At 40.1% G+C, this 19,650-nt stretch overlaps 1 protein-coding gene across 4 annotated transcripts in view; it reads left to right on the forward strand.

The window, feature by feature from the left end:
• The window catches only part of BMPER (BMP binding endothelial regulator), a 147,494-nt gene that overhangs the window by 65,484 nt on the left and 62,360 nt on the right, over window positions 1-19,650 (forward strand). For all 4 annotated transcript variants that reach the window (XM_059848601.1, XM_059848611.1, XM_059848592.1 and 1 more), the window contains 4 exons: window positions 8,612-8,711; window positions 11,978-12,087; window positions 12,584-12,724; window positions 14,980-15,084. In XM_059848601.1, the coding sequence (XP_059704584.1) occupies window positions 8,612-8,711; window positions 11,978-12,087; window positions 12,584-12,724; window positions 14,980-15,084 (456 nt within the window). The remainder of the gene's footprint in view (window positions 1-8,611; window positions 8,712-11,977; window positions 12,088-12,583; window positions 12,725-14,979; window positions 15,085-19,650) is intronic.

Raw genomic sequence — 19,650 nt, forward strand, 5'->3', positions numbered from 1 at the left:
GCTCATTTTTCACCATTGCCTATGCAACTTCTGGGACTTTTGTTCAAAGTGCTGTCATCCAAAGTGGACTGAAAATCAGTGGAAAGACCCCTACTGGGTTGTATGACCTTTGGGGCAGTGCTTGCCTACATCTTGCCTTATAATTCACTTCTTCCATCTGGTGTATATATTTTAACCTCCAACCTTGGCTCTGTTTGAGTGTGCCCTGTGTAGCAATTGGCAGAGAGATTAGAGGGGGGTCTGGTTCATAGAAAACACCAAGGTATGTGGATGATAGGGGCTGTGGTAGTGGTGGTTGTGGCATTACTATTATATAGATACCTATTAATAATGAGATATTTTTAAATTTCAGAAGTCTAAAGCCTTTTGATACTATTACCCAGCATGGACTTTAAAAGGCACAATGACAGCAATCAGTTTAATGAGACCTGCAGCAAGGAAGAGTTTGATTAGTAAGTGAATGAAATGGCAGCAAGGGGTGGAGATGATGTGAAAGAATTCAGACTAGAGGAAAAGCTGGATTTCAGATGCTGACCAGTCATCAGTATGCTGAAAGCAAGAACTAACCTGTTATGTAGCATTAAGGCATTAAGTGTAGTTGGTAAATTTGAGAAAAATTAAAGTAACTTTTTAGATGGTCTCTCACTGGGAAAAAAATATGAAAAGTGTTGATCTGTTGCTGGAGATAGTGCCTGGGATAATTAAACAGTCCACAAAGGTGTTTGCAGTGCAGTGTGAATCCAGCCATCTCTGAATTTTTGAGAGATACTGTTTCTGTTTTTTAAAATTTTTTTTTCTTAACTCACTATCAACTACCAGAAGAAGGAATAGATTACATTTTTGGAAGCTCTGCCTTCTGGATGAAACTTCAGAGACATTAAAAACCACCTAATGAAAGAGAATAATTTGTGGGATACATTTCTTCTACTTGCAGGAGACATTTGTTGAGAGAAACAGATCTAACACTGGGAAAAGTGTCAGCTGTCCTGGAATGTCCAGGAGAAGGATCAATAAAATAACAGCTCTCACAGCAGAACAAATACATGGGTTGCATCTGAAAGCATCCAGCACTTAAGATAGTTGATGGCCAGTCTGAAACACAGGTATCATGAATCCTTGTAGGTACTGGGAGTAAAAAACCCAGCACAGGATTGGCATAAAGAAAAATGCCTCATCTCATGGGAAAAGTGCATTAGCTATGGGACACAGACCTGTCTTATGTACCACTGTTCCTGTTAACCTAGAAATAGATTATGTTCGCAGAACAGCAGAAGCAGCAAAAATTTGTTTCTATAGAAATGTGGCACTTGATCTGTCCTGTCTGCAAAAAATCTGGGGTTTTTTTCCATCACCTCCATGACACAAGCACTGAATGAAAGGCAGAAGATCTGGGAGATGCTGGCTGGAAGGCCAGCTACTGCCTAACACTGTAGGATGCTTTCTGGAGTTCATGCTAAGAAAGAAATTGGGGGCTCTCTACTCTCTGCAGCAGTCTGGCATTGAAAAAAACTTGTAGAAACTTAATGTCCTTGAGATTGTACTGTCAGTTTGATTTTTGCTGTTTTGTCTCTATATACCTTTTTCAGAGTAGTCCCTTGATCATTTGTGGCTGGAGCTGGTCAGTGATTCACAAACTACAGTTTTCCCTGGTTTCCACCTGCATAAGCCTTCTTTCCTTAAGAATCAGCCTGAAAGGGACAAAGTATGCACCACAATTAAACCTTTCAGGGCTTTCAAGAGAAGGGGAGCTATTTACAACATCACTTTGAACAGAGCCAAGAGCTCAGTGTGGAAGCCCTAGAGGGGAGAGGGCTGCTGGCTGTTCAGCTGTGTTACTTTGCAAGTAGGCTATTGGGTCAGCAAACAATTTGATTTCAGCTGGATTGTGAAGCCAGATGCAATATCATCCCAGCAATACTTCTGCATAGTGCTATTAGACTGGAGAAATGTGGCCAAGTGCTGGTTGCACTGTCCCCCAGCTGAGAGCAGAGTGCTGTGACCTCCTCCAAGGAGCCCTTCTACAGTTCCAGCAACAATAGAAATTTAGGACCACTGTTTCTGCCTGTGCATACCTTAAAGAAAGTTACCGTGCAACCCATAATTCCATATTCCAGAAGGGTCCCTTTCACCTTAGGCAGTAAATACCCTGGTTTTCCACCTCCTCCCACAGGACACAGTGCAATTCATGTTTTTGTGAAACTTGAAAGAAGCAGGACCAGCAGCTCCCCAACAGTCTGATTTCAAAGCGGAGAGCTGTATCCGAGAAGAGCATATTTCAGTCTCTGGGAGGAAGCTGGGATATTTCAGCAAACAAACAGCAAAACTCTTCCCTCTACAGAAGAGAAATCTATTTTCTCCATCTAACCAATCCCAGGAAAAGTGGCTCTTGTGAACTGGAATGGAAGGCAAGACTGGATAGACCTGGCGCCTACATGCCACTTTGTACACACTGTATTTGGTTAACATAACACATGATTTGGAACACATAATACCCTCATTCTATCCTAAAAAACTAGTTAATGAATTAATGTAGTTGATTCTTCAGCAGGTAGATATGATAATATACACAGTAACATCCAAAGGAGGGAGATTTCTTGGTTCCTGGTTTTAGGTCAAGATCTTCTAACTCTGTGACGTTTTGCAACTGCACTTGCAATTTGCTAGGGGCAAAGGGACATGAATTTGCCTTAGTTGGAGACAAGTAGTCAGACTTTTTTGTTATTGTAGCTTGTTGATGACACAGACTGTACACCTAACAAGTTGTATCATAAGGGTGAATATGGAAAGAGAGGTGGTGGAAGTCAAACTTTAACCTGCTAAAAATTGCTGGAATTTTTAATACTTCTTTTGCTGTGTCAAAGAACGCATTTTCATCAGACTGAGATTAAAAATTGAAATAATTTCAAGAATTGTGCCTTTGCTTTGCCCCAGAGTTGGTTTAGTAATTTATTTACAAGAATCTTTCATCTTACTATTTCTAATCTGTATAGATTTTAGGTGATTTTTAAGCCATTTAAGAAGATTTATTTATATCCACATCAATCTGTATGACCTGGTATTAACATATATGTGAGCTCTGCAGAGCATTTTGTTCACATGCAGTTCTTAGGACACCACTTTAGACTGTCACCAGGGCCACTTTCTAAAGGCTTCCCATAGGAGAGAAAATATGGTTTGAGATCTAAATCCAAAGTTTAAAAATCTGGCACATACAGTATAAATACCTGCAGTATAAATACCTGCAGTTTTGAATTGAAGCTCAAGATCTCCCTATTCTGAATTTTATCCAATGCTTTCTACAGAGGCATTTTAAAAATTCTAATCTAGACAATAGATCAGGCTGCGGGGATATGGGAAGCTCTGGCTTGTCTGTCTGATTGATGTGCTGATTGCTTTTATGCTGCAAACTGTATTGCTACTTTGTTCATTTCCTAAAAAACTTTTTCCTCCTGTCACCCTTCCAGGGAACTCTCACTGTGCATGACATGGCTGTTTCAGGGGCCCTGAAATACTGTGTAGGGGTGAAGTTATTTCCAGTGGCTGTCCACCCATGCTGCACCAGCATTCTTACAAGAAGTGGAGTGCCTTTCATCTGGTTTGGGAGAGGACACCTTTCCCGATTAAATTTCCAGATTAAACCCACATTCTAAGTACAGTATCCTCTCCCTTTTGTAAGTGAAGTCTGCTTACGTGGTACATCAGAGACTGTAATCTGATTGTAAACTCAAGGTATGGGTTTTCAGGGCATGTGATTCCAGAGGCATTTTGGAGATGCTTGCATAGTACATGTTGCTGACCTGGCTTATGTTTTTAGCACATGTTTGGAGGTAGTCGAAGTCTTTATTATCACACGGTAGTTAATAAGTTAGAGCTCCTGGAGGCCACCAGGTGTATGCAAGCCTGTCCAGTTCACCTAGGAAGCCCTACACACATCGGCCAATATGGTGCAATAAAATGAGTCCTGGAATGCCTCAATATTTTTTTTAATTCCACAATGGTAATACTCGCTTTTATTGCAATCTCAAATAATATGTCCATCTCTTTATTGGAACATGTCTATTTATTGCCTTTATGCCTTTGCTGTCACAGAAATGATAATTTCTTATTGTGTTCATGGTGACTGTAGTTACTTGCACTGGGGCAGAGTAGTTGAAGACAAACAGTCACACAGTTGTGTGTTTATTTGGCTTCTCTGGCCACTGGCATGGGGCAGACTTGCTCAGTAGTGACCCTGTTGAACTTTCAAAGTTTTTTTTTTCATGCTGGTGGCGTAAAATCTTTCTTCATAGCTGGAGACAGCCTTGAACATCTGTCTTAGTTCTTACAACAACCCTGCTGAGTCTACAGTGTGTGTCTGACCTTGCTCTTAATGTCTGGAATATGTATCCCAGAGTTGAGAGAAATGTTATTTTGATTTCCTTTTTTTTTTCTTTTCCTGTAAGGATAGGCTCACTGGTAGCAAATGAAACCTTTCACACTTCTTCTAGAATGAAAGTTAAGAATAAATGTTTGCAATCCGCTGAATCCTCATGCCAGTCAGCACTTAGACAAAATATTCTGCAAAATCAATGGAAATTTTACTTCTAGAAAATGAGAAGTCTTTCAAGTGAAAGGTGAACAAAGGGCAAAACTAAGGAGGAGTATTTTTTAGATGATTTATAGGTTCACTAAAGCACAGAGATGAAACCTGAAAGTCAAATAGAAAAATGAGATACCCACAAGAAAACTGGTTCTTGATAAAACTGTGAACCTTTAACCTTAAAAATCATGCATGTAAAATAGTATTAACTTTAGACATGCTCATTATCAGTAACAAACAAATTGGGAGTGTGGAAATCTCTGTCCTACTGGGATTTCATAAGTGCTTTAAAAATTTGCTGAAGAAAAGCTGTTGGTGGTGATCACTTTCTTGCCCTCTTCGTAGATGAAGCCCAAGGCTCTTGGGGATAAATTACAACAGACTGCCAACCTGCAGACTTTTTTCTGCAGGCTTTTTTTTCTCTGTCTACCCCAGCACACAGGCTGCACATGTGCTATGCACCAGGCATGTGGGTAGCCTACCCAGAATTGCATTTTGTCCTCCATCCAGTGTGTCCAGCAGTCAGTCATAGCTTGGATCCTGGATGAGTATGTCTCTCAACGCTGCCAAGTTACTTGTGTCCTTATTGAACAGCAAAATAGCATAATTGAGGTAGGAACTGAGAAAAGTGAATGGATGTTTAGATGGAACAGCTCTGTGCTTTCATTTAAAGAAGGCTTCGTTATCTGTCTTTCTCAAAGATGGACCTCTCGTGGGAGCATTACAAAGTGCTGTTTCATCTCCCCCTCTCTTCTGTCTCTTGAGAAAACTGCTTAGACAAGATGAAACCTCAGTCCACACCACCTGGTGAGCTGATGCTTCAGAGCCTTTTGGTTTGTCTTGCAGATATGAGGTGGCAGCAGGAGATAAAGTGTTTTTATTTGTCTACAAGGTGGAAAGTGAATCTTTTCTTTGTAGACAGTAGATTTCCTACAAAATCTGTTGCCTCCAAAAGACTGTGAACTGCAGCAGCCTCCTCTGATTCAAGTTTCATGTTAACAATTGCTCAAGGATTTATTTGCCTAGATCTTGAATAGCATTTCTCACAGGAAGCAGATGTCACTTGTATTTTATTGGTCTGTGCTGGCTTCCAATTCAGATTTGGTTTTACTGGAATAACTGGGGGGTGTTGCTTCTGACCTGGAGCATTCTAGCTGCCTGGGAGATATCATACGAGGAAATGTGAGCTAAAAGCTGTAGATTCAATTGAGAAGTGGAAGAAGAAAGGTGTTCACTGTGCAATTCCCATCCTAGCTTAGGTCATCCAAAGCCAATATTCTTCCTCTCCAGAGTTATTTTTTCCATTGATTTTGGGTTTTTTGTTGAACTTTTGTTGCACTCCTTTTTTTCCTACTCAGCTCTATTCCATGCAATTTAAAGCACTGGCTGCACCAGCTGCTTTGAAAGCAGGTATTCTGAATGCTTTGTGAGTCTTGAATTACGATGACTGAGGCTTTTAAGAAAATAGAAATACTGTTTTTGTTTCAACATTCAATGAGTGCCCAATGAATTATTTCTCTAAGTTTGGTAGGGCAGGTAGAATTATTCTTACTTTAAAGGGTGTGGGTTTGTTTGTCTCAGACTGTGTTTGAACTTGCACTAGCATGGCAGAGCCTATCTGGGAGAGCAGCAAGTTAGAAAATAGTTTGGTGTTAAAAGGTAGCATTCCAGCTGTAAGCAGGAGTAGGAATGAGTTGAAGAGACAGGTGGAACTAGTCTTAGTTTTGAGCAGAGGGGCCAGTACAAAAAGTAAGGCAGGAGCTATATACAAAAGGCTGAAGTGAGAAAATATTTTACATTATCCATGGCATTTTGTATTTATAAAGATACATATTCAAGAGGCAACAAAGGCTCTCAATAGTGTGCTAATCCTGAGCTTTGATTCAGTCTATCAGAGAAGCAGAACTCCATGGCAGTTCTGCAGAGCCACAGCTTATGTGAGTATTAAATGCAGTAGCGAGATTGTGAGAAAAGACCTGTGCTCACCATGTGTTGGATTATTGCTTTATCTTCACAGCTGGAATAGCTTGAGTTGAAAGGCACCTTAAAGATTATCTAGGTACAATCCCCCTCCTGTGTTCAGGGTCACCTTTCACAAGACCAGGTTGCTCAGTGCTCCATCCAATCTGGCCTTGAACTCTTAGGAATGGAGTACCCACCACTTCTCCCGGCAATCTGTTCCAATGTCTTGTCATTTTCTCTGTAAAAAAATTTTTTTCTGATACCCAATCTAAGCCTACTCTCAGTTTAAAGCCATCTCTTCTTTTCCTAAGAATTGCTAAGTGCTCTTCTAAACACTCCCTCTCCATCTTTTTTGCAGGCTCCCTTCTGGTACTTGAAGGCTGCAGTTAGGTCACCTTGAATCCTTCTCCAGGCTGAACAGTCCCAGTTCCCTCAGCCTTTCCTCATTATCTTCCATGGATATATCCCTGATCCTGTCACCAGTCTGGCTGAGACATCCATGCCCTGCTTTCCCTTTTGCTGAATTGTCACCGAAGTTTGAACTTTGGCTTCTTGTAGCCTTTTTCCCTGGGGTGAATCACAGCACTACTTCAGAGAGCCCTTCTTTGTTTTTTGCTTTCATTCTGCACCTGTGTCTCTTCTCACAGAGCTATTCCCTAAACATAATAAGGAACATCACTGAAGAATTAATTTAGTTTTGTCAAGTTTCTGGTCTGACCCTTAATTTAGAGCAGTCGTTTCAGTCTACAATAAGCTCTGTGTTTCTGCATGCTGCAGTGAAAGAATTACGAGCAGTCCTCAGCCATGTGCACTCAGGATGCTTTGGTAGCCCCATGGGACAGGTAGACTTCAATGCCTGAAAACTTATTATAGGATGGGGGTACAGTCAGTATGTTATTTTCTGTGCAACCGTGGGTCTGCCTATATGTAAAAGCTTTTACATGATTCACGGAGGCCATTAGGAGTGGAGTGGTATGCCATCATTTCAGGCACAGAGCTCTTCAAAATGAATGGCTTTTTCCATCTCTCCCCAGGGAGCCCCTACATTCAGCATGTAGGTTGGAGGATACTGTTCATAAGCCTTCAATCACAGCATCAGGAGCGCAAAGCTTATTGCTGGGATGAGCCTGCAGCTCTGAGTGATAAATAAGGCAGAACAGCTAGATGAAAAAAACTGACTTTTCTTCTGAGAAAAAGGTGGACTGATTTTTAAAGTTGGGCAACCTGGACCTCTCATAAGCATATGGAGCACATGTTGGTAGAGGTTCTAGAGCTAAACACAGTATTCTGAAGGCATGATGAAGTAATCAGGCAACAGAGCAGAATGAGAAATAAGATCTCTTTTAACTCAATCTTTGATATATTTTCTGTGCTTTTGTCTTTGCCTCTGTTTTTGGTATTCATTGATACACCAGGATATAACCAGTCGAGTTTGCTTTCTTTTTCTTTTCTTTTTTTTTCCCTCCCTCATTCTTTCCCAGAATTTCATATACCCACTTGGTGTTCAGTCCTTTGAACAAAGCAGATCTCCTGGCTTTGCATAGTTGGCCTTGGAGGCTAACAAGAATGTGCTTTCTTAAGTGATTTTGGCTTCTGAGGTCACAGACATAGTGGAAGAACACCTGCTCTCATCTTGCTTCAGCACTTAATCCCTGTCCCAGACAAGCCTAGAAGGGCACAACCCAGGAGATGAAGAGTAGTATAAAAAATGGCTCAATAACTTTTTGGAATATCCGGAAGTGTTCATGGATAATGATTTTATTTTTCCTGGTTTTATCATATCCACACCAATAAATAAGATAGAAAGACACTGTTTCTTCAATTACTGCATTTTTTGTTTGAGAGACTGAAAAAATATGGCTAATCCAATGTCTCTGCAAGCAATATAGAAAGTCTTGAAGGGCAGTTTACATGTCCGGTATGCCTGATGCAAAGCAGAAATTTCTGTTGGCAAATACGGCTTCGGTAAGGCTTTTCACGACCTTGTTGCCTGCTTTTGTGTGTGTGTGTGTGCACATTTACTTGATATTTTGCTTTAATTTTTTCCTAATGAAGCCTATTTTCCTTCAGGGTGGCAGGACACAGTGTATCCAAGAAGTCTGCCCCATTCTTTCATGTCCCCAGCACCTCAGTCACATTCCTGCTGGACAGTGTTGCCCCAGATGCTTAGGTGAGTGGTTTTTCCCCCTAGGAATTTTGTAATTAATACAATATGTTTGTACATAACATCTTTTAGACCAGTATTTCACAATGCTGGTAAATTCCAGAAGTTGAAAGAGACTCTATTGCTCAGAGTTTATAATCCACAGATTTTGAGGATCAGTGTTAGGGTTGCCGTGGGTGGTACTAAGCAAGCAGCTGCAGAAGAGCATTTGAACATAGACCACTTGTCTTGCTTAGAAGAACAAATACAGGGATGATTTCCAGCTTCATTATATATTTTACAGAGGAGGTTGAGGTGGGAGGAAAAGCCACTCCACTTCTTTGGAGTTTGCCACAAGAAAAAGGCCTCATCGTCTCATGTAATCACTTAAGTGAGCATTTGCATTCTTAGTTTTGAGGAAATACAGGTCAGAGGAAACTTGTGAACTTCTGCATTTTTAGAAACTATTGTCAGAAAGGCCACGGATCCAGGAGTCCATCTCAGGATTGCCTACTCAAGGTGGAATCACACTGTCATCCAGGAATATTTTCAATTATGTCTTTCCAACATATTTTAAAGGTGTGAGTCATAGGCATCTAAGAAGGGCTGGTTCTTCCAGATCATGACAAGCAAGGCAGTGACAAAATAAGGCACTGCCTTGTTTTGTTCTTACTTTGTCCACAGATCCCACAGGTTAATATTCCATCTATTTGATAAACAAGGAACACTTGCATCCTACCAATTAAATTGACTTTAGCTTGGTCTGTGGGGTGATAACTAGGTTTGGAAAAATTTCAAAGCACATTACTCCCAGTTCTTCAATGGAAACTTTTTGTAGTTTTGATTATATTTTAATCTGTAATCTCTTAATAGATCTAGGTTAGGGATATAGAAATATCTGGCCTTGCAGCCAGCAGAGCTATATAGACTTTTGGGTTCTCATAATGCTTAACATTTTTGACTGCTTGAAAAAAACCTAAATTTATTTATTTGCTAATTGAGAAGTGCTATGGATAAATTAATGTCTGCCTGAAACATTCAACCACAGTACCAGATAGTAATGCAGTAGAGGAATGAAATGGAGAGAACAGTCCAAACGCTGAGCTTCTGTTTGGCTGAGGATATTTTTCCTTTCCTTCTGAAAACTCCCCTTGTCCTCTCCTCCCCATGCTTTTCCTGACTGAACTTTCCCCTCTTTGAACTAGGCATTCAGACTGCATTCAAACTGCAGCTTTAATTTTTCACTCCTTCAAGGGGATCTTTCTGCAATTTCTTTTTTCCCTCAGAATGTAAACAAATTCAGTTATAATAATGAATTTAATTTTATGTGGTTTTTACTCTAAAGCATTTAATATACCTGGGAATAGATTATGTCTATTAACAGGAAAGTGTTAAAAGTTTTGGTGGGGAGGTAAAGCCAAGAGATGAGTAAAACACTGTATGGCAATTGGGAAAGAGAAAAGTTTCCAAGGATGCTGAGGCATGGTTTTTAAAGTATCATGTGGAAGACCTCCCTGCAATTGAATTCCTGATATTCAGCATACATAGCTTAGAAGAATTCTGTGGAGTCTACTGGGACTTGAATTATTAGTTTAACTAGTGGTTATGAGCCAGCAAAGACAACCATTAAGCCAATAGCTTCATCACCACATCTTTTAAAGTGATGCCTCCTTTGACAGTGGTTTTTAACCAACTATTTGAACTGGGTTGGCCACCCAGAATTGTGCTGAGTGGTTTGCAAGGCATGGCAATAGGGTGTGGGAGAGAATTGGACTTTTGTTCACTTGCTGACACAAGCTCTGCAATTGAAGTCCTGGCCCCACAGAGAGCACCAGAAGTGTTGTTGCAGGCAGGACTATGGCATGGCTTTGCTCCTAAGTAGTGCATAGATGTAGAGCAGTTTCTTTTCGGGCTACTGAGCATCCTCAACTGATTCCTTAGGTCAGTTCTGCAAGAGAAATTAAACCTCTTGAGAAAGACACATGTCCAGTGAAAGGAAGGCTGGCTGTGCAAGCACAGATTAATTCTAAGTAGCTAATTTGCATGAGAGTGATGTTCAAATTGTGTCTGAACAAAAGCAATTCTTGATTAAATTTTTTTTAACATTCAATTTGTAAAAACTGAATGTAAATCCAATGGAGTTTGCTGTGTGCTTATCCTTTTGTTCACTTATATCTGAGAAAATAATGGAACTTTTTTTATGATGTTTTACATTTATCAAGAATTACTGAAAAAGGAAGGAATTACAGTGTGCCAAGACCTGATGGCTTGAAAGCTAAAATATTGGCCTAGTACTTAGTACTTCTAGTATGTACTTAAAGTGGGCATTCCCTACTTTGGATTTGATGCCTATTAAACATTAGACCTCAGAAATTATAAGGTAGGAGATTGACATTCACTCAAAAAAGAACCATTAGTTGGCTGCCGCCAGAAGTAAGCAGGGCAATTCAAAACTAGAAAGCTAAGAACAGTGTTTTTGTGAAGAGCTCATGTGTATGTACTATAATGCTCTCTTTTTAAAATAATTTACTGGGAAAGAAGCTGAGGAATAAGACAAGCTTACAGGAATGCAAACTGTTGTAACTTGGATCTGAAAGTGCTTGCAGGATTGCATGACTTCAGGAAGGATTTGATTTTGGTGCTGCCTTCCCTGTTTAGTGCCCCAAACCCTTGCATCACTCCCACAGAACCCAAATATTTTGCAGATTATGGAAACTAAATATCTTGTGTTGCTTTCATTCTGTTAATAAATGATGTAAATTCCTGTGTTTTTGCAGCCTTGTGTGAACACACGGTACAAAAAAACTATCCTAATGAGATGGGAGCATGCCTATGATTTTTATTGATCAATTCACTGAGTTGATTTAGCTTGGCTGCTGTGAACCCCTGAGACAGATATGCTAAGACTGCTCTACTTGATAAGTTATTGCTTTAAGTTAAAGACTGTTTAAACTAGTTTAAGTGTACCTGCCTTAAGAGTTTGCAGAGCTTACTTTTTACTCCTTTAGTTGCACTGTGCACTTTATGATGAGAAGAAGAAAATTTTTTCCTATATAAACGTGCTATAAATAATTTATATTCCATCCCACAGTAGAATTTGTAGAGATTAACGTGTACTAAAAGAATAGTGAACTGTTGAAAGTACATATTTTTTCACACTGAAGTGGAAACTCATAGCAAATGACACACTGCATGTAAATTTGGTCTGGTGACAATAAGTCCTACTATTTTTGTTGACAATGTGGCATATTTTCAACCACATTTTGTTTCTGTTACTGTTTATTTATATTCAGGGCAGAGGAAAGTGTTTGACCTCCCATTTGGAAGCTGCCTCTTTCACAGCAACGTGTATGATAATGGTTCCTCCTTTATGTATGACAACTGCACAGTGTGTACATGCAAGGTAAGTCCATAGTGCTTTGATATTGTGTCCTGATGGTTGTCTGGCTTAGCAGCAATTTGTAGGGCTATGGAATTGTAAGCCTGATACTGTTCTTTGGCATCTTGTGTGGTCTCAAAGAATCTGATCTGAAGAGCACTTGCAGTTGTGCTAGGAAAGTTTAAAACGTTGCTGGCTCCCTCAGCTGGGACATGATGCCTCACCCTGTGTGATGCAAAATAAAATTGCTCAGATTATGTGGTCCTCTTTATGACTGCTTTAGAATGGAAGAGGACTTTCTAAAAGATGAATTACCATGTTTCTGCTGAAGGTCCACATTTTTTATTTAGTTTCCTAACATGCTATCTATCTATTTATTTCTCTGAGCTGGCCTATTCAAAGCAGCTGGCCTGTAGCTTAGGTGGATGCAATGACTGAGCAAGCCGACATATATAAGGACACACAGCAGCACAAACATCTTGGTGATGATTTTATGAGTTCCTTTCACCCTTGTTCCTAGGATTCAACAGTGATATGTAAGAAGAGGTGCTTACTTCCTGGTGGATGCAATAAAAACAAAGACCAATGCTGCAAGGAGTGTGTCTCATACATCTCTCCTGAGGAGGTGAAAGTGTGCAAGTTTGGCAATAAGATCTTCCAGGTAAGGTTTCACGGGTGGCTCAAGGGTAGGTGCCATTTTAACAGCCAAAATAGCATGAGTTTGCTGTAAATTAGTATTGTGGCTTGTTTTTAGCAGAATCCTCACCATCTTCATCGATGATGGAACAACTCAGAGGCAAAGCTTTGCATAATTTGCCTTCTGTTTATTTTTTTCTGAGTTTGTGTAAATTCTGCTGATAGTCAACATTTAAAGATTAGTTCCTCCTTGAATGTTACATGTTGTCTCCCCCTCTGTATATAGATGTTCAAACTGCTATTTCATGACAATTGATGCATTTTTAGTGAGAGATACTATTGCTCTGCTTTCCCTAACAAACACTGATACTCATGGAGAAGATATTCTTAGTGGTATGTAGGCTTTATTGGCTGAGCCAATGATTCTTTTCCATAACTGAGCCAACAGGAGCTGTGTGAAGTTCATTTTGGCTGAAAGTTACTTGATTTACTACATTTCATGTCTCTCGTAAGGACAGCACCCCTGACATCTAATACTGGGGTAGCCATGCAATAACTGTTACCTACTGCACTCTCACCCAATGTATTCAAATCACAAGGGATTCCCTGCAGAACACTTCTGCTGTTCTTGAGACCCCGTTTGTTTTTCCAAGTGGTGCAGCTTTTTTTCACACTGTGTCAGAAAAAGATTCTGTCACCTCATGGGCCATCTGTGAATTAAGAGACCCTTGAATCAGAACAAATGTTAAGTCCTGTGTGAATACTTGGTTTGCTCAGCCAGAATCGCTTCCCATTTATTCCCTCTTTTGTGTACACAGCAGAAGTGTTTATTCTGGAAATTACATGTGAACCTACTGTACTCTGAGACTATGCTCCATCTGATTGGCACTTTCACACTGGCGCCATTGTGCTTCACGAACAAATGCCTACTTCTTAGGCACCCAACTAAAATATTCTGCTTCTTGTGAAGATTTTATTATATTACTAATATTATATGGAGTGTGAAAAAATAACGAGACAGTACATCCATTTCTGGTCTTGCGTGCTAAAAAGTAAATTCAGTGTTGCTCTGTTGAAGTCAATGGTCTAACACAGGTAAAATGGGTACAGCAAATGTGTTTTTGCACTCCTGTGCAAAAGCAGCTGTAAGACAAAAATTCAGGGCAGCTGCATGCAGTCAGCTATGATGTATTCTGGTACCTTGGCAGATGCCTGGTGAGTGGTCATTAGAGACTGAAGAACATCAGAAACACCGGGCAGTAGAAACATGCCCTAGAAACAAAAAATAGGAGAGAGAAAGCCTTTGATGAAGCAAGCTGAGCTGAATAAGTTAGGCTCCTTGGCATTTCAGATATAGTCTGTTTCTGGTCAGAACATCATGTTGAGGTGGGCACATAATTATTCACAGCTGTCTTGTTGAACTGCCTATTCCTGTCAGGTCTATCCTCACCCTTCCTTCCCAGCAGCCCTGTAAACAGAAAACATGCACAGTTTGGCTCTAAGTGGACCAGCATTAGACAGTAAGTGAGTGAGACAGAATGTTTTAGAAACCACACTTGGCAGAGGCAACACCATGTTAAAAGGAGCCAGGGCAGTTCCACAAGCAATTCATCCCAAGCGGGGACAAGACCACGAGGCATATTATGCTCTGCACTTCATATTTTCATGGCTATACATAGGCTGTCTTACCTGCTCTGCTTTTGAGAGATTCAGCACTGTATCTTTTCTAAATATTTTCAGATGTTTAGCAGATCAAATATCTGTGGAAGTGCTGTAGTAATCTAAATTAGAATTATTTGACCATTCCTGCCCTATGTTGAACTGATGCTACTACATATGGGAATAAATTCACTGTCTACTGACATCTTATCAAATATTTTAATGTGCAACAACTTAAAGATGTCACTCAACCCAGTGAATCAGGTTTTTCTAATTATGTGAACTTAAATGAAAATTTATGGTAGGTGTGATCACAACTCAGACTCTTATTGGAGAGAAAACAATCCAAATAATCAGGGCACTGTTGAAAAATGCAAATGTGATTTGGTTAGCTTTGGAAAAATGAATTTCTTACCAAAAAGGCCAAAGGGAAGAAAACCTGGCTGAATTTGATCTCTGTCTTGAATCCAACTGGCCATGGACAGACACCTCAAAATAATTTAGACTAAACAATGACACAATGCCAACAGGGAAATTCATCCTTTCTTGTGCAATGATACATTGCTGAAATAGCTTCTTGTTGCCACCCCAGCTGATACTATATCATGTTCCCTCTTGCAGGATGGAGAGATGTGGTCCTCTGTGAACTGCACCATCTGTGCTTGTGTGAAAGGCAAGACAGAATGTCGCAAGAAACAGTGCATTCCAGTCAGCAGCTGTCCTCATGTGAGTTTTTAAAAGAACTGTGCTTTCTTGTCTTTTCTGCTCCAACATTATCTTTTCCAGTGTTTTGTGGAAGTGTGTGCATGACAGTGGGGAGTGCTGTTTGGAAAGAAGGGATCATCTGGAATGTTAATTTAGGTTGGCATTCCCCAAATGTGCTACTGTTATCCTGAATATGGTCTTCCTGCCTCTGTCCTTGCTCTGAAGACTCTGTGCTCCTCCTCTCCTTCTCCTTTAACCTTCTCTGTCTAAGTATCTGTCATTTTAGACTTTTATTTAATAATTTTATAGAGTGGTGAGGTGACTGTGTTAATATTTCAGTAGTGTGTATATTGTTAAGGGAAGCCACAGGATGTTGTTGTATTTCCATTTCTCAGTGCATATGAGGCTTAATAGTTGGTCGAAAATGTAAATTAGACAAATTAAAGAAAATGAATTCAACCAAACCATGCTTCTTTCACTAAGGTTGTGGCCTGGGTATTTTTTATTTGAAATTCTGAAGTGAACCCGAAGAATGCTGTAATTGTAACTTAATGGCATAAAATATTAGCTTTACTTGAAACCCTGAGCTAAAATCAGCCTTTGTTTCTTGGATTTCTGACACCAACAAATGATTTTGGTCTTATGGCCCAAGCTTTCACAAGATGGAACTCTAAAGAGGACCTCATGAGGGGCAGATCTTTGAGCAAAACTGTAGAAGAGAGAGCCAAGTTGTTAGCAATACACTTTCTCAGTATTTCCTTCTCAATCCTGGAAGCCAGTGGGGAAAATGTGAATCACAGACACCTAAATATAAAATTTTTAAATTAAAAACTCCTAGTTTGTAAAATTTTATATGTGTAAACTTTTGACAGAAGTGGTGGTATAATAAAGAGCTTGCACCTTAGCACTTCCCATTCTGGTGTGACAGTGGGCTTCAAGATCCTCAGAAGAGGGAATATCCTTTTCCTGTCACTCTGGCACTCCCTGCAGAGGGCAGTTCTCCTCTTAATGGACCTCACACAACATGCTGCATACACATCAGGAAGTGTGAACAAATGGAGCTGTTCTTCTGGGAATCTTATATGGCACATGGCATTCAAGTGTGCTGCCTTCATGCTATTCACAGTATAAGCAGGAAGTGGGAGCTTGGGCTCTTCAGGTCTCATACACACTGCATTGCATTTGTATTTCCTTGTGCTGATGCATTTAAAATATTTAAGGTGCTTCTGAGATCAAGTAGGTAATATGACTTAATAGAGATCTTCAGTTAAGTGCATCGCTTCAGCTGTATCCATATATAAATTTGAGCATTGAGATGATCAGTTGAAGGGGCTTCAAAAAGGAAAGTAGTGGTTGGTAAAAATTCACCACTGACAGTGTTGCAGCATGGGATTGAGACTGATGAACTCATTCAATGCTGCAATAGAACCTGCTCCAAGGCTATTGTGAAGTCCTAAACTGCCCCAACCTCTGAGGTGATTCTGCAAACAAGGTCTGGTTCCTTAGGGCTGGAAAGACCAGCTTTGTTACCCTGCAGCACCATTCCCCCTATATAACCAGTCAGCCACATCCCCACCTTAAAATGCAAGCTGCAAGCAAACCAACCCTCCTCCACTGGTACACATTGCATTTCTGCTCTTTCAAGCTAAACTGGAAGGAGAAGTAGGAGAAAGAATGTAAACTCTAGAGTAAGATTTATTTTCCTATTCCAAGTGGGTACCAAGTAGTTTTAAAGCAAATAATGTATGCTAATTGATTTAAATATTTTACTTTTCATCTATGCTCCACTATCTTTGATGAGACTTTCTGTCATAAATCTATAAATATCACTTAAACAGACCACATTTTTCAAGATAAAGATATATTTGCGGTTCTGATACTGACAGTCTGAATATCATGCATAGAGTTATGCTGCTGTCTTTGCAAAGTGTAGATGTGTCCACTCCTTTTCTCTCTTAACAATATTTTTGACAGTAAGCAGTCTCTACTGACTGTAGAAGACTGCTGTGGAATAAAATGTGGTTTAGTGTCCCTTAGGTATCAGGCAACATGAAGTTATCTCATTAAACGTGTATTATTATACAGGCAACTGAGTCTGAAAGGATTGAAGATTCAAAAAGAATTTGGAATATTATTCCTTGACTTAAATGCTTTACCATGCAGTCTTAATTCTCTTTGCATGATATTGTGGGTGGGTTTTTTGGTTGTAGAATTTTATTTTATTTTTCTTTATTTATAATAATAAATTTTGACCAATTATTTCTTGAATGTGTGGGTTTCGAAGTGGTAATTCTGCAGAAATCTCTAATACTGCACAACCATTTGTATTATTCAATCTATTGGTTGCAGGCTGACATATTTTTTAAGATTGTTTCTGCCATTACTTTAGTTTTCTTGATAGCATCAGACAAAAATTTCTGATTCTTTTGTTCTTTTCTTTTTGAAGCATTTAACCCCATATCAGCCATTGCAGGAAATGTCTTTCTTAGATTCTTTTCATCTGCTGTGGAGGGAATATATTTTTCAAATTTAGTCCCTGCTCTCAGATTTATAGTAGGATTGGTCCTCCTTGGCATTCTAGTGAGCCTTGTGGCTTGTGGTTTCTTTTTGTTACTTTCTGACCACTGACTCCACACAGATATTTCCTCTCTCAAGTTACCTGGAGTGCCAGCCTGCAAGGTGCTGTGCATACTGACCCCATTCAGCAAAACTATTAAGCATGTGTCCGTTTCTGCTGAAGTTAGTATGCCCTCCATGGGTGCTGAAACTTAAACACATGCCTAAATCCTTTATAGAAAGGGAACAATCTCAACATTTGGCAAGACGGAGTGTCAGAGATCCTTTAGACTTCTTCTTACTGAATTCTCTATTTACTTGCCCTAGCTCTGCTCTAGTCTGTTCCTTGTCTTGTGCCATCTCCTATCTGGTTCCCTATCCTTATAATTTGTCACTGCGCCCGCTCTCCTTATGCCTTTGCATTCCTCACTAACATCTTAAGTCTGTGGTAATGATCAGTGGTTGTGAACATGTCTCTTTTTGTACTGCTAGAGGAGAGCTTGCTAAATTTTACAGCGTATAACCTTTTCTGAGCTCCAAGGCTGTGCAAAAGTTAATAGAATTAAATTCATGGCAGGTGAAGACATTTGCAGGGTTTGAGTCTGTGGGTAAATTTTGAACCCTTGAACTTCAAGTGAGCTGAAAATTTATTCAGAACACGTTCTTCCATCTCTAGAACAGACTGCATATAATGTTATACACATCTGTTATTATTGCAAACAAAAAGTTGCTGTTTTTACTCTAGTGCCAAATGAGGCACAAAAAAACAACAGCTGTTGCTATTGCACAACCAAACAACCCCCTTTCCCCCAGCAATTAGTCTTGCCTTAAACAAAATAGAAAATAAAAACCTCAGACACAAAATTGAAAACCCCATAAAAAGGCAGAAAAATCCCTGAAAATAAATAGACTCAAATGTGGTCTGCTTATAAATATTCATAGGGAAAAATGGGATCACATCACTTAGTCCGCTCCTAAGGGAACCCTCAATGCTAACAAACTCTTGCAGCACATGTTAGCAATAATGGGTTTCCTTATTCTACAAGACAAAAACAGGATCTCAGGCCAACATGGTGGCTCAAGTAACCAGCCTCAGCAGGCTGCCTTGGAGATTTCAATTTCACTTGAATTCTTGCCACTTCCAGCTCGGCTGATGATTTCAGCTCTTTTATTGAAACAGAGAGGTAAGGTGGGGTTGTGCAGTGTGTGGCATTCAGCTGCATGTCCCTGTTCCTACAAATATGTGTTGCTATTTCTATGTGGTTTTTCTGTGTAGTTTTAAGGGTTCCACCTTTAAGGGGTTCTGTTCTAGCAGCTGCTTGGTAGGCCTCCCTGTTGCAGCCTGGTCCTCAGCTATTCTCTTTGCCCAGGGACCTGGTAGTCACACAAAAATTTAAGTGCTAATCACTCTGCCAGTGCAACTCTGATCCAGCCCTTTTCTGAAGTCCAGATGTGTCTCAAGTCTGTTCACATGAAGTTGCATATTCAAAGACAAGCTTGCCCTGTGGATGATGTGCCCAAGTCCATTCATGACCAAGGATTCATTCATGCCATGCGTGTACATCAAGCAAGAGCAGGATTGAACATGCTCCACTCCAGTTTGCTAGAAGATACTTGGAGTTCATGCCTCCCCATGCACTTTGTCAAAGCTTGGCAGCGCTGCAGGCAGAAAACAAGGCAGGGCTGCCTGTGCCCACTTCCCCACTCCTTGCATAGACCTGTCACCAATTTTTTGTCTGTTTTTACAAGTTTTCTATGCTGTTTAGTGGGCAGGACAACACAGCTCCATTTGCTTGCTCTTGCTATCCTCACCTTGTTCACCTGCTTGGTGGGAATAGGAGCAGTGGTTACACAGAGGGGACTTCTGTGTTAAGCTGCTGTTGGAGCAAAAGGTCAGTTCTGGGAGCAGCTCAGCTCCATATATCTCTTCATTCCCTGTGTGGGAATATGGGTGAGCTCCAATATCACTGCATGTTCTGTTATAACCAACACCAGTTTTTGCTTGGAAAAACATTGTTCAGTCTGAAATTT

The sequence above is a fragment of the Haemorhous mexicanus genome, chromosome 1 (genome assembly GCF_027477595.1).
Source record: "Haemorhous mexicanus isolate bHaeMex1 chromosome 1, bHaeMex1.pri, whole genome shotgun sequence".
Lineage (NCBI taxonomy): Eukaryota > Metazoa > Chordata > Aves > Passeriformes > Fringillidae > Haemorhous > Haemorhous mexicanus.